The following is a 15,541-nucleotide window of genomic DNA, read 5'->3' as shown; positions in this document are numbered from 1 at the left end:
CAGCGTTATCAATGTAGTGAGAGTATTTGGGATATTGCACTGTTGAAATTTTTGTAGACAACCCCTGCTAGCCACAAATATCTTACTCCATCACTCACTAAAGATCTCCAATGATGCATATTTCTCCTTTAGTTTTCTTTATCAGTTTTTAATACTTGGTTATGCTCTGCATTGAGTAAATTTTCCCTGAAAGCCTTGTCTCTAGCTCCAAGCTAACTTAGTTTCTCCCACCCAGCTAACTGTTCTGCTCAGTCTGCGAGCAGTTCACTCCTTAGTTTTTATTAGTACCCAATTCTTCTGAAGTGCCTCTTCTGAATTTTCCTCCACAGATTTATTTCAAAATCAATTTTCTGTCTGAATGCCATGCTGTTCAATTTTGCTCTCCACTGTGTTGTGATACTGATACTGTATTGTGATGTTGTCAGGATTGCTGTTGTGAATAGTTCAAATGTGTAGTTACTGCTATCTATTGGCGCTTCTATGTTATGAAAAACATTGGCAGAGATCAACACATATATACCCACAGTGACTGAAAAAGGACGATAATACTCCAAGCTGCATTCAGATTAAAGGCTTGATTCACCATCAGGGATAGTTTTATTAACTTTCTTTGTAAAGCGTAGGCCTGGTGTTTGTCGCCATATGAGCAAGTAGCAGATGAGGAGATTTTCCTGTGCCTGACATATCAATGACATGTTAAGGATAAACAGAAATAAGCAACCATCCCTGATTCACCCTTCTCAACAACAGAACAGACATCTGGTCTGGAATCTTGGTTGACACGGATGTTCAGCCCAGGTTATCTGGTAATGTGAGTGGTTTGAAGGGCTGTCCTGATTTCAATTTCAAACATGTTTGATATTTCAGAGTAATGTCGGTACTTCCCAAACAAGACAACAAAAGAAAATGAGAGCAATAGCATTAACTGGTTGCCAATCAACGGTACACTTTCCAACAGTAGTTAGCATATTACTGCTGACAGATTATTAAAACTGACAGTTCAAATGTCTCCTCAAGTTCTTGCTGAAGAATTGACTACCTGTATTGACCACATCTCCCCAACCATTTTCTCATCCACGTTTTTGTTTTTTCTCAATGCAAAGTATTACTACAGGAAGTAGTTGAACCACATCAGTCACCATTTTGTCTACAACTTCTTGCGTGCTTATGTCAGTGAAATCATGTGAAGTGGTGCATTGCTGTACGTATTGTTATGCGCAATTATTTTAAAATCTTGCTGTGTGAGAGAGTGTGCATGTTTGAAGTTTGAGATTTCCTTCACCCAATGCAATTTCAAAATTGGTTAGGATTTTAAAAGTCCTGTATTCTGCATCCAGCTTTATAAATAAATAAATGTAATCACTTAATATAAGTGTCAATCAGAATAGAAAAGTGGATGTACAAACCTTGATTCTTAGTTGCTGTTTTTTTTTTGTTTGTTTGTTTTTTGTTTTTTTACCTAATTGTTTCTATACACACTGCTTCCTCCAAATCCTCAAAATTTACAATATTGTAAATATTCTGATAGCTCCCCATTTACCAAACTGATGTCATTTTACAGGATGACTGGGTAATGAACTCTTCAAAATTCTGTCAAGCAAGCAAAAATTATGATTAAGTTCAATTTTCCACTCATTGTACATTGTATGTATAAACACTATCACACTACTCTGTTGTCACTTTCCAACACATTCCATGGCACTGATGCAACCACATGGACCAACAGTGAGGTAGTCTGCTGGCATCACTAATGACCTCCCACAGTGGCACCACTGTGTCTCCAAAACAAGCAAACAAGAGCTGCAAAGGCAGACAAGCGCAGTGGAAATCAATGTCAACTGTCAATTCACTTTAAGGTAACATCATCCATTAAAGAGGATTAAGATTTCTAAAGTAACTGATGCTCTTCACATTTACTTTAGATGGAAACTGAAATTGGGACAGTAAGTTACATTCAAAACAATATTGCATTTTCTGAATCGTACAGTTTAAGAAAGTTTTTTTTTTTTAATCAGGCTGAATGCATTTTTGTTTTTCACTTACCTTTCACACAGTGAAATAGATCTCTGTAGTCCTTGAGGTCTGTTCATCAGTAGTGAGAGTGACTGCAAGGGTACTGGGTAATTCCTGGACAACAGCAGTTTATGATTATTTATAAGGGGAATTCACAACATACTGACTCATCTATAACTGAAGTTATGCTATAGCAGATTCATGCACTGTAATACACATATGTATGTGATGCTGACACATTGGACACATCAGGATCTTGTCAAATGATCAAGGTCTGTGTTAGCTATACTCTTGAGGAACACATCCAGGGGCAAAAAGAAAACAAAAAACAAAAACATTATTAAATTAAAAATAAAATTATAAAAGTTAAAGATACACCACTTTCATGATGCACTGATTAGTGCTGATGACTATCAGTTCTGATGAGAGATTAATAGTTTAATTCAGCAGTAAATATTTGGTTCATACTAGATGAAGAAATACATCTAGCAAACATTCTTTACTGAATATGTTGCAATGAATACAATTACTGTTATGCAATTTGTTGTGTAAGAAACTTGCGGTAATAGTGCAGAGAGAATGGAGAAGACTGCATTGTTGATTATCCATCAAAGGAAGTCACAGAATATAAGATAATTAAACAGAGTATTGCAGTGTGAATGGTACTGGAAAATTCTAAACCAGATTTTTGTTTGATTTTTTTTAAATTACTAAAAAAAATTTGGTGATGAGATCCATTTTCTTAAATATTTGTCCAGGTATTTTTATAATCAACCTTTGTAACCTCTGGATGGAGAAAGAGTCAGTGTTTCATTTGTTTGCTGCCAAGCAGTGTGTCTGCAGAGGGCTCATGCACAACCAGTGCAGATCTTCACCGCATTTATTTCAGAGGTCTAGAGGTTGTCACCATCAACAATACTTAAAAGCAAAACCTTCATCTGCCTCAGTCAGTAGCTTACATGAGACTATGTGTACATTTTCCGATCTGATATTCTTTTGAGATGCTGTTATTTCCCTGGATGTAGTGTAAAGTGACAAGTAAAAGAATGTACTGTTCAACAGTGGCTTCAGCTCTGTTAATGTTGGACTTGATGAGGAACAACACAACTATAAACAAGTGATAAATAATGAAGCCTGCTATAAATAATAATAGTTTAATAATAGTTTTCCTATAAGTAATAATAGTTTATTGTTCCAGTTTACATATCTTCTTTTTCCAGTTAAATTGTTGGACAGACAGGACACAATGACCTTCTTTATGCTCTGTTTTCTTAAAGGTATAAACATTTCCTGCAAGACCTGGCTGCAAACACAAGTCCAGACAACCCAGAATTTCAACAGATTTCAAGTAAGTGTCTTTTCTAATAGTGTTGCTGTCTAAATAATTTTTGCATTTTAGGGTGGCCTATTAATAATGGACTAAATTGTGTGTGTGTGTGTGTGTGTACATGTGCATGTGTGTAAACCACGCCTACCTGCAGAGCTATGTCTGCAGAGTAAGTGACAAAAAACAAATTGCCTGATTTTAAAAAACAAAACAAAACCCTCAAACTCCATCCTGGAACCGCACCTTGTCAATGACCAGACATAAGATATATCAGGCAGGAAATCATCCAAACTGTGGGCTCAGTTTGAGTTAAACAATGATGCAGAAAACAGTGGTTTTCAATTAAAGCCTGACCAGGTAAGTAACGTCTTTTTTATTTTCCATGTGGATGTGCCCTTCTACCGCTCAGTGCCTCTGCTCATGGCTGGTGAATTACTTTGTGCGCAGTGTAAAGTTGTAGATTGCCTGATGGACCTGTCTCATGAAGGTGCTCTCGCCTCATACGACAACTGTGTCAAAAGTTAGAAAACTGTAGCGGTGACTAGCCATTCAATTTGTAGCCAAGTGTTCTCACTCCACTGCTACTAAACACAACTTTGTTCAGTTAATTGCTAAAACAAGCTATAGGTTCAATAATTCATTCATGATTGCATCAGTTTTAATGTTACAATATTGTTTGCATTCTGACCTCACAAGACTTCTTCTCTGTAGGCCTGTTATTTTTGCATTTCTATTTTAAGTGTTTCAATTTACAGTATATTTATATTTATTAATTTTTGTTTATACAACTTATATTTACCTTAAAAATGATTTTTTTAACAAAACACAGGTTGATACACAGTATGATATTCTTGATGTTCTGATATTCAGAATCATTACCGCTTTTTCTGTCCTGTCATGAACATATGGCCTGCTTTGTGGCTGTACTTGTGAAAAATTTGAAAGCCTTATCATTATGGCTTTGTATTTCTTTATAATATAGAACGGTGTTCCTAGCTGACAAGAACATTCTTTAGTCCAGTCCAGCCCTAAAACATTTCAAGATAAACATCTGCGTATTAACCCCAAGTGCTTACATTATGAAGCATGTTGTCTGGATTGTCACACCCAGATTCATACACGTGAAGCTGAGTCTGACTTAAAACGTCAGACTCAGTATTCCTCAGTATTCCTCGTATTCTTCCAGTCTGTCAGGATTGCTGGGGTTTGTCATCAACAGCAACCTAAGAATAATTGAGAAGTGTGTGATCATGTGTTTTGCATCACTTGGCACAACGATTTTTGAATCACTCACAATCAAACCCGTATTACCTATGACAAGCAGTTTGGGGCACATGAGAGTTAAGCAAAGCTTTACAATCATAGTATCTAAGGCCAGTCCTATAACAACAGGAAAATAAACAACAACAAACAACCTGTGATGACTTTGATCACACCAGTCAGACTCTGTCATAGTGAAAAACAGCACTCATTATCTTCATTTGAGGAACAAAGAAAAGTGCTTTCTAGCCCTTTCATTTCTCATTTGTTGTTATTGTCACAGCTATGCTTGGTTAGTAGAGAAATAAAAGAGGGGCAAAACTCAATATGCATGTAAGTTCTAGTTTGATGTAGATTTTGACATAATTGGGAGTGGATCAGAGGATATTAAGCGAGAGTTATATTAATAAATAACATCTTCAACATCAACATGACTCTCGATAATGACTAATTTCAATCGTCACATAAACAGAGATTCTGACTCAGTGTGATTATACAAAAGGAATTATTTATGTGTATCAATTAAAATCTCATTGCTGGTCTGCTGCTTTTGCTTACAAATTAAAACAACCCCTTACTCTAAGATGGAGCTACATATCTAAATGTGCTCTACCATCGCCTCTTCCTTTTCTCATTAGAGAGCCTTTTTTTAAATTCTGCTGGCTGCTTTTTACTGGGGGTTGTGTGTGTGTGTGTGTGTGTGTGTGTGTGCACACAGAAGTACTTCCTATAGTCTGTCTGGATATATTGTAAAGGGAATTCTTTGAAAAAATAAATTCCAGACAAATCACGATGTATCTGATTAAGCAAAGTAGCAGATAGAATCACAAGAGGCTTTGCTGTTGTTGTTTTCTCTTGTTGTGCTCCTTTGTCTTTTCTTTGTTCCTCCTCCCTTTTTCCCTTGCCTTTCATTCAGGCCAGATTTAATTGTTGTAATTGCAGTGCTTCTGGAGTTTCCATCAGCTCACTTTAATATGACACAATGCCTATCTCCACTACAGTAACCCTAACCAAGTTTGACCCGAGTAGAAGCAACTTTCCAACATTGTTGGAGATCTATGAATAAATGTTAACAATTGTCTTCCCCTGGTCAAACACTGTCTATTGAATAAATGGAATAAAGAGCTTTAAGAAGTGGAAGATTGTCTTCAGAATGTTTAATGTGCTAGATGTATTATTAATGCCTTGGCCAGAACTCAGTCATAGAATACTGCAATTAGGAGTTGTTGTTTTTTCTAAAGAAGGCCGTGGAAAATATTCCAAACGTGTGCAACAAAGGGAAAAGTCTACATACATGCCTTGTTTGGTTTACATTGTAATTGTTGTGAAGTTAAGCGAGCCAATTAGGCCATGATTATTTTAGTGCAGTAAAGCTGCCCTGAGGAACAAGTTCATCCGCTGAGTTTCAGTGCTCAGAGCAAAAGCAGGAAAGTTGAGCTTGAAATTAGAATCCATCTCTTTGTTGTTATTTTGGATGCATTAATGATGTAGTTCTAAATGTTTACAACAGTAATTAAGGATGGCATATAGTAATTGGATGGTTGTGTCTATTTTGATGCTTTGCCTATTTGTTCTGGGGCAAAGATTTTAAAGATTTGTACAAAAATGTGAGGGTGAGGAAGACTTGTGGAAGAGTTCTTTACATGCAGGTAGATGTGGAGTAATACCGTTAGTCCAAACATAAATGTCAAACGGAACATTGTTCAGTCTTAATATTCTGTTCATTGAATCAAGGTTGGTCTCTGAAAAGAGTGTGTTAGGAGTTATATTCAATGACTGATACAATAACTTGACCGTAAAAGACACAAACTACATCATGCCATTTTTATAATCATTACTGAGATTCTCAAATAAAATAATTTACGGTGCGATACAATCATTCTTTTGCAACATAGAGTGTCCTTTATGTACAGTAATTCAAGTGTGTGTTTGTGTGTATTTTTGCTATAGGGGCGGTGACTGCGATATGTGCGATGTCCCAGCAGATCAAGAAAAATGCAGAGCGCCATGAGAACCACCTGCAGCTTTGCCGGGTGCAGAAAATGCTTAAAGGGCGAAAGACAAAGGTGTTGGCTGCAGGTTAGAGCTTCTGATCATCTATTCCTTTCATCTGCTCCAAGAACCACCTCCATTTCCTCTCTGTCTCCTTCCCTAGCTATTTCTTTTGGGACACATTGGGGTAGAGCAAGAAGAAAGGCAAGTATAGATAAACTGAAGGAAAGTTAGTTTGGATTGCTTTTAATCACTGATATTCATTGGACTTTCTACAGGAAACCAAAGTATTTCAAACAAATTACTCACAGTCTATGGAGTTACAGAGCCCTCAGTGTTAACTTTAACATTCCTCACTGTTCTGAACTGGAATCTGCACTGCACTACACACTGTTCACCATGCACCTTAAATTATTACACACTCTGCTTGTACTGAACTTTTTTACTTTTTAATCTCTTAAAGTTTGAGTAATGTGCTTTTATTAGTATTTATTGCATGCCTTTTTGTCTTTTATATCTTAAGTCCATAGATACTGCCAGAGTTTTGAGAATTTCCCTGAAGAATTTTCCCTTTCCATCTATCTATCTATCTATTTCACTCTCACTGCATTGAGTCCACTATGAATATCTCAAGATGGTGCCACGCAAGTGGCTGCCTGTTACAGCAGCTCCTACTGTTCTTTTCTTACTACCTCCTTTAAGTATTTCTTCAGTACTCTTCAGTATTTCTTTTTTACATTTCTCCCTTTGTAACCTTTTGTAACTTTAACATTCTTTTCTCACTATGGAGACCAAAGTCGCGTTACTCTTGGAGTCTGTGTCACGCAGCCACGGCTCTATTGTTTGAAGTAGGGGTCAGCTGTTAGCACTCCGTAACAAAGTAGTGCTGCCCCAGGAGAGACCCGATGTCCCCAGAAAGGAGAAAACAGGAGAGCCATGCTGGAGCCACACCAGGAGGAGACAATACAGACCTGTTCTCCCATTGGTCTTTATGTGAAATGTAAGATCTCTCCCCAATAAGATGGACAAGCTTGCACCGTTGACCTGGCACCAGAAGGAATATAGGGAGTGTAGCATCTTGCTGTTTATGGAGACATGGCTAACCGGGCTAACTCATTCTGGATGGCAGACGGAGGCAATAAAGAGAAAAGGAGGAGGGTTGGTAGTATTTATGAATGATACATGGTGTAACTCTAGGCACATCTCTATTAAGGAGCAAATCTGCTGTAGAGACATTAAACTGCTGGCCCTTAGCATGAGGCCATGTTATCTACCAAGGGAATTCTCGCATGTCATCACGATGGCTGTTTACGTTCCCCCTTCTGCTAATGTGGATGCAGCCTGAGATGTCCTCCACTCTGTCGCAGCCATCAGTTTCAGGCTCCAGTCCTGTGCAGACCAACTCTTTATGGTACATCTTCACTATGACCCTGAGGCTGGGAAGAGTGCCACAGCTGTGGAAAGCATGCTGAGTGGTACCAGTGCCAAAGATGCTGCACCCCAAGGACCTGAACAGCTACAGGCCGACGATGGCACTGACAATTCACCTCATGAAGATTTTGGAGAGGCTGATCATCATACACCTTTGCCTTTTGGTGAGTCCATCGATGGACCCACTCCAGTTCGCCTACCAGCCTGGCATCGGTATGGATGACGCAGTCACCCTCCTCCTGCACAGAGCCCTCTCTCACATGGACTTTTATAAATACCTGGGTGTTCACCTCAACAGCAAATTGGACTGGACAGACGACTCCACTGCACTCTATAGGAACGGCCAGAGCAGACTGTACCTGCTGAGGAGACTGCGGTCCTTTGGAGTGCAGGGGGCAGAGAGAGAAAGATGATAGCCAAGCCAAGCTATCATCTTTGATGGAAAATGAAAATGACTCCCGCCCCCTGTATGACACTGACAGCACTGGGCAGCTCCTTCAGTGGAAGACTGCTTCACCCCAAGTGCGTGAAGGAGAACTACCTCAAGTTCTGTCTCAATGCTGCTGTGAGACTGTACAACCAGCACTGCCACCAGCAGACCCCATGCACTCCACAACAAATGGAATCTCAGTAAATCACTGTGCAATAATCCCCCATCCTAGTGCAATGCAGTAAATTTTTGTACTGGTAATTTTTTTAAAAATTGTGAAATTCTGTAGATGCTGTGTGTGTGTGTGAGTATCATATGGTTTTGACAGTTTCTTTAAAAAATGGCATAAATATCCTGATATTTTTTTTACTTTATAGATCTTTTTACTCAACCTAACTGCACCTTATTTTTTGCTATCCTTGTGCTGCTGTAATAATGGGGATTTCCCCAGTGCGGGACCAGTAAAAGCCTATCTTATCTTGTCTTAATGGCGCGTTATTTGCTAACTGATAGTAAGTAAATGTGCTTTTTCCTTTCATTTTGATTCCCTATTGCTCAATTGTTTCACATATTCTATTGTGGTTCCTTCAATATTTGTGAAGTAGTGGCCCTTTTCTTCCTGCCCTCCCCCTCCTGTTGTTTGTCTGGCCTCCTCGTTGCTTCTCTCACCCTGCCAATCTCCCCCAGGACCAATTAGAGCCCTGCCTCATCTTGCCAACCACCAGATAAAAAGGAAGCCAAAGTGTGTTTTTTTTTGTGTGTGCGTCTGCTGGATATGAGTGAACGCATGTGTGTACGAGCCCAGGAGTGTGTGTTTGTTTGCTTGGATATGCAGGCTTTTTTATGTGTGTATTTGTGGATGTGTTGGTGTAGACTGAGAGTGAGTGCTGAATAGCAGCTCATCTCTCTAATGCCGATGTTGGAAGTTTGAAAAGCTTCCTCTCATCCAAGTTCTTAGACCCTCGCAACTCTGCCAGCTTCCTTTCCATCCAAGCTTCGTTCCCCCTAGACAGACTTCAGAGAAGCAGCATCACCTCCCCGCCCTGCAACCCCACACCAACCCATTCTCCTTCGCCCCACCAACACCACCTCTAACGTGGGTAAAAGAGAGCTCTGCCTTTTAGGGATGAGAGCCCCTGAAACATATTAAGTAGCTCTGTCGGAGATGAGGGGGGTGATTGTGAGACACAATGCCTGAATCAATGGGACATCGATACAGCAGACAGTCAGCCTTCTTCCATGGGAGGCTCCAGATTTGTGTCTGCCTGCCTATTCCTTCAGTTTAAAACAAAGATGCCTCATGTTTTCCAGTTATGTGGATTTTTCAAGTTTAGGTTATTTAGTCCCGTTATGTTCTTGGTTTGTTGCACATAATTGTTCTATTTATTTTTTACTTAATGAATTAATTTTCTCTGTTTGCTTTGAAAATGCTCATCTTATACAGGTCCATCAAATATTTTTTCTTTGTTCTAGTGCTGCAACATTTATTAATACTCATTAATACATACTAATTAATAGTATTAATCAATACTAATTAACAGAGCATTTTTTTCCAACAGATAAACAGTCTTTTAAGTCAAGAAAAAATACTGACCATTATTTTGGTTCCAGCTTCTCCAATATGAGGATTTGCATATTTTCTTAATTCAATAGTAAATTGAATATTTTTGTGTTTTAGACTTTTGATCAGACAAAACCTAAGGAGGCATAATTTTGGGCTCTAGGAACTTTAGAACTAACTAATCAAATCACCAGATCCAATAGTGTGTATATCTCCTTTTAGGACTGTCCGAGAGATTTTGTTTTATTACCTTAGCATGAATTGTGTATTGGTTTTTAGTTAGTGAATTAAAAAGAAAACATTCATATGTCCTGAATTTTTCATTCTACATAGTTGATCAGAAATACACTGATTTAGAAATACTGTATACTGATTTAGTATGTCTGCTGCCATATAAATAGGTTAACAGAAGTAAACACAGGTAGTGAAACATTGGTTAACTTTTAAGCCAGTCATGCATACACATGTGCATTCACATACACGTAAACCAGTTTGCGCAGATATCCTTGTCAGGACATTGCATAGATTTCATTGTGAACAACTAGATGCTAGTCTTAACCTAACCCTAATCACACATGATGTTGTGCCATGGTGACCAAGCCCATGAAGTCTGCTGGTCCAGACAAGGTTGATGTTTCCACTGGAAAATCGTTTTTTTAAGAAATTGTTGATCTAACAACCAATTTTTTGATTATTTTTGTGAAGATTATTTCTCTAATACTCAATTAGAACATGAAGTGAATAAACATTTAGAAAATCAATTTTAAGCCACTGCTACTAACAGAAACATGTTCGAATAACGTGAAACGTGTACCATGCTTGGATTTGGACAAAAACTGAACAGCTTCCTTGGCACTTCCTGCATTATGAACCTGCTGCTGCCTCTAAACATTGTGGAGGGTCAGATGTAAACAGAGGCTATTCAACTGCCCTGACTCTGACATCTTAGTCTATCAGGGAGTCTGATAAGGTATATCTGATAAAACACTAAAGGTTTTTAGTTATTGGAGTTTAGTTATTGTTTGAATATATATAATAGCAGTCGGGGTATAAGACTCTTGGTTACTGTACGTATTTTCCCCTTACAAACTCAGTAGCACCTCACCACCAAAAATGAAACCATAGGACTGGCTGTGTAGATGGAGACCTGTATCACACATTTCCTAGTTAGATGTATATCTTTGAAGAAAGAGCAGTGGGAGATCCCAGCATGTCTGGATAATCGGTACACTTGATGTCTACTGAAATGTATCAGTTTCAGTACACTGGACACAGGCAGCATTCTGACGCTTGAGCAAACATGTAACACATTGCCACTCACTCATGAATTAAAAGTGATACCATTATCCACCTGGTATTAAATTGGATTTTTTGCTTGCTACAGCATACAGATCTGTCTTGTAAATCACCTGCCTGTTCTCATCTGTTTTCCTTTGAGAAAATATCAGAACCCAAAAGGGAGAAATTTTATATTTTTTGGTTTCATGATTGTGCCCTCTAGTTTTGCATTCATTCTGGGAAATTTCCATTATATACCGATCAGCCACGACATTAAAACCACTGGCAGGTAAAGTGAATAAAATTAATTATCATTTGTTTACAATGCAATGTTCTGCAGGGAAACCTTGGGTTCTGGCAATTATGTGGGTGCTCTCTGACACACAAAGAGCATGTGGGTGGTCCAGGTAGGAGGCCTCACTCTCAATGCCAGTGACCACAAAATACTCCCAGAGGTCCTTCGCCTCACAGGTCACCTGGGGGAAGATGGATTTGGCTTATTCCAGTACGTCCCACAGATTCTCAATCAGGTTTGGATTAGCGGGTTCTGTGTTGTTTTGTTCCTTGAGACATTCCTGAACTGTTGAAATGTGATGGGGAGCACTGTCCACCTGGGGGGAGCCATTGCCATGGAAGTTGCTGTATTTGGTCTGTAATGTTAGGTGAATAATGTGTATCAAAAAACATCCACATGATTGCAAGGTTTCCGCGCAGAACATTGCATTGTAAACATACAAGGAACCTTATTGACTTGTCAGTGGTTTCAATGATCTGGCTGATGTACATTTAATGTAGATTATTTTGATACAGCCAGTAAAATCTTGCATAAAGCAGTAATGTCAGCCATTTAAGAGCAGCAACCTACAATAACTCTTTTTCTTCTCATCTAGCTCACAAGCATGAACGCAATTCCTGTCCTGCATGTTGTGCTTGTTGAATTAATGTTAACTAAACCTACTTTCGGGGAAGGTGTACCGCTAGCATCTATTTGTAGGCAAAAAAGCCAAGTAGCTGCTCAGCTGCGGCACATTAAACAGAATGTAACTTCTGTTAAGGTGCTGGTGTGGCCCTTACTCTTCCACTAACAATATGTTGTCTACCCAGGCCCCTGTTGCCCTAGACCAGATAACCCATTTAAAACTTTTTTATCTTTTGATAATGACAAATACATGTGTGGTATGTGTGAATGCTATTGCTTCTTTTGTTTGAGAAAAGTAGCCATTCTTTATATTTAGGAAGGTGGAGTAGTGACTGCTAGGCTTTATTTGCTTGGAAAAATGACTAAAACGATTAATCTGACTGATACACTCTTTGGCGCTGGCGAGAGCTGGCTGCTGGTTGCAGCGGCTCTTCGGCTTTGAAATCATTGTACCCTTCCGTATGGTACAGTGTTTTCCAAACAACAAACCGTGGATTACCCCTGATGTCAAAGCTATCCTGAAGGAGAAGAAGAGAGTTTTCAGATCAGGGAACAAGGTGGAGTTGAGGACTGTACAGAAGGGGCTGAGGAAGAAGATCAGGGAGGGGAAGGCCAGCTACAGGAGGAAGATGGAGGAGCAGCTGCAATGACAGAACATCAGTGGAGTTTGGCGAAGCCTAAAGACCATCTCGGGCTTCAAAGCGACCCACGTCCAAGATAAGGGTGACCTACAGTGGGTGAATGATCTCAATCTGTATTTCTTAAGATATAATCAATCTCCCTCTCCTGGCACCTGGACTAGACAGCATCAGCTCCAGGATCCTTAAGTAATGCGCAGATGAACTGTGTGGGGTAATGGAGCATGTCTTCAATCTGAGCCTTAAGGGTGGTATCACAGCTCTGGAAGACCTCCTGTGTAGTACCAGTGCCCAAGACACTGCACACTAAAGATCTTAACAGCTTTAGGCCTGTGGCTCTCACATCCCATCTGATGAAGACACTGGAGAGACTGGTCACCAGTCCAGGGTGTACCATGACTTACCTAGTTTATTTAAGCCTTTTGTCTGGACCACTGGGATGGATTGCTTTGGTCCTTTCCTCATAAAAGTTGGCCACAGACAAGAGAAGAGATGGGCAATACTCTTTAAATGTCTTACTACATGCTGCATCCACATAGAGTTTCTCCTCAGCCTGGACATTGATAGTTTCCTTATTGCTTTATGCTGCTCTGTAGCTCACTGTAGCTCAGTGAGGTAATTTCAGACCATTGCACTAACTTTTTGGAAGAGAGAGAGAATTGTAGAAAACCTTTGATCAGATGACCCCTGCCTTTCAGGAACAACTAGCGAGGTACAAAGTCCACTTCTTAAGGAACCCCCCTCATGCTCTTCACTTTGGGGCAATTTGGGTCAAGTCCACATTACAGTTGACCTTGGGAAATCAAACTGTAACAGAGGAAGGATTGAGCTCTGTACTGATGAAGATGGAGGACATCCTCAACTCTAAAACCACTTGGCTACCTGTCAATTGATGAATCTGATCCTGACCCAGTTACTCCTCTCCTCATGGGGCAGGTATAGGCAGCCCTTCCTCAAGTGTTTTATGCTCGTCCTGACCTTCTGGGTACAAGGAGATGATACGATTCTCATATTAACCTCTTCCTCTCTAACCTTTTCCACCATATCCTCTTCTTCCTGGATTCACCTGCTTTTGCTTATCTGTCCTAACTGACAGCCCATTGAGTTGATGACATCCTGAAGTTAGAATATCCCAGAAATGTATCCATTAACTCAGTCCAGAAGAAGGTCCAGCAAAGGTTATACTTCCTGCGTCAGCCTAAGGAGCTGCTGATCTACTCAGCTATCATTCAGTCTGTCATCTGCACCTCCATCACGTGTCATGTCTGGTTTGGGTCAGCCACCCAACAAGACAGGGCCAGACTGTAACGGACAATCCGGGCTGCAGAGAGGATCATTGGAGCTGACCTTCCCTCCATCCAGGACCTGTACTGGTCCAGGGTCAGGAAAAGGGCAATAAAAATCTCTGCAGACCCCTCACATCCAGGTCACAAACTATTTAAACTCCTCCCCTCTGGTAGGCGACTTAGGACACTGTTTGCCAAAACCAGCCGGCACAAAGGCAACCAGTCACTCTGTTGAACATTTTGGAATAGTCCCCATTATTACACTGGAAAATACAATCAAAAATGTCCTGCTCATCTGCCTCATTTATTTCTAACTATACAGTATTATTATTATCTAGTTCATTGGACTAAACAGTTTTGCACTATATTTATTTTTACAATCTTAATCTACCTCCACTGCCATTGCACTGTTCCTTCATTGTTATTGTATATAGTATCAGAATGAGAATCAAAATTCCTTTATTTAGGGAAATTCTTTTTTGTACAGACATTGCACTTGCAGTTTTCCCGACCAAGAAAGAAAGTGAAAGATATAAAAATAGGATAAACAAGTTAAGTTTAAATTTAAAAAAATACAGGTATTTACATGCGTAGTAAAAATCTAAAAATACAGGTATTTACATGTGTAACATATATACATTGTATATATAAAAGTATGTGTGTCCGTCACAGTGCGGAGTTTCACAGTTTGATGGCAACAGGCAGGAATGATTTCCTGTGTCGCTCTGTGGTGCATCGTGGGAGTAAGAGTCTGTTGCTGAACGAGCTCCTGTAGCTGATCAGCACATTGTGGAGAGGGTGAGAGGGAAAGTCCAGTATAGTCCTTATTTTGGACAACATCCTCCTCTCAGACACCACTGTCAGAGAGTCCAGTTCCTCTCCCACAACATGGCTGGCCTTCTTAATGATTCTATTGAGTCTGTTAGTGTCCCTCACCCTCAGGCAGCTGCCCCAGCAGGCAACAGCATATGTGATGGCGCTGGACACCACCGACTCATAGAACATCCTCAGCATCATCCTGCAGATGTTGAAGGACCTCATCCGCCTCAAAAAATAGAAATGACTCTGGCTCTTTCTCTGAACAGTGTCCACGTTCTTGCACCAGTCCAGTTTGTGGTCACCCCCATTTGTACTTCTCCACCACCTCCACAGTGGCCCCTTTGATGTTGATAGGGGTCACTGGAGCCTTACTTCTCCTCAGGTCCACCACCAGTTCCTTGGTCTTTGTCACATTGAGCTGTAGGTGGTTTTTCCACTCCATAATTGTATTCATTCATTTCTTTTAATCTTATTTTATATTCATAGTCTGATTTTATTTCTTTTGTCAAGGGTTTTGCAGAAATGTTAAGGAAGGTACCTAAAAATTTTATTATTATTTCTTCACTGTACAGCGCTGTGTTGTAGAA

General features: G+C 39.8%; 1 protein-coding gene across 1 annotated transcript in view; it reads left to right on the top strand.

The window, feature by feature from the left end:
- Positions 1-15,541, top strand: part of arhgef39 (Rho guanine nucleotide exchange factor (GEF) 39) — a 75,963-nt gene that overhangs the window by 42,758 nt on the left and 17,664 nt on the right. The window contains exons 6-7 of the mRNA XM_046378855.1: positions 3,291-3,361; positions 6,551-6,679. Coding sequence (XP_046234811.1) covers positions 3,291-3,361; positions 6,551-6,679 — 200 coding nt within the window. The remainder of the gene's footprint in view (positions 1-3,290; positions 3,362-6,550; positions 6,680-15,541) is intronic.

Source organism: Scatophagus argus, chromosome 22, assembly GCF_020382885.2.
Source record: "Scatophagus argus isolate fScaArg1 chromosome 22, fScaArg1.pri, whole genome shotgun sequence".
NCBI classification, from domain to species: domain Eukaryota; kingdom Metazoa; phylum Chordata; class Actinopteri; family Scatophagidae; genus Scatophagus; species Scatophagus argus.
This window is presented reverse-complemented; position numbering and strand designations above follow the sequence as displayed.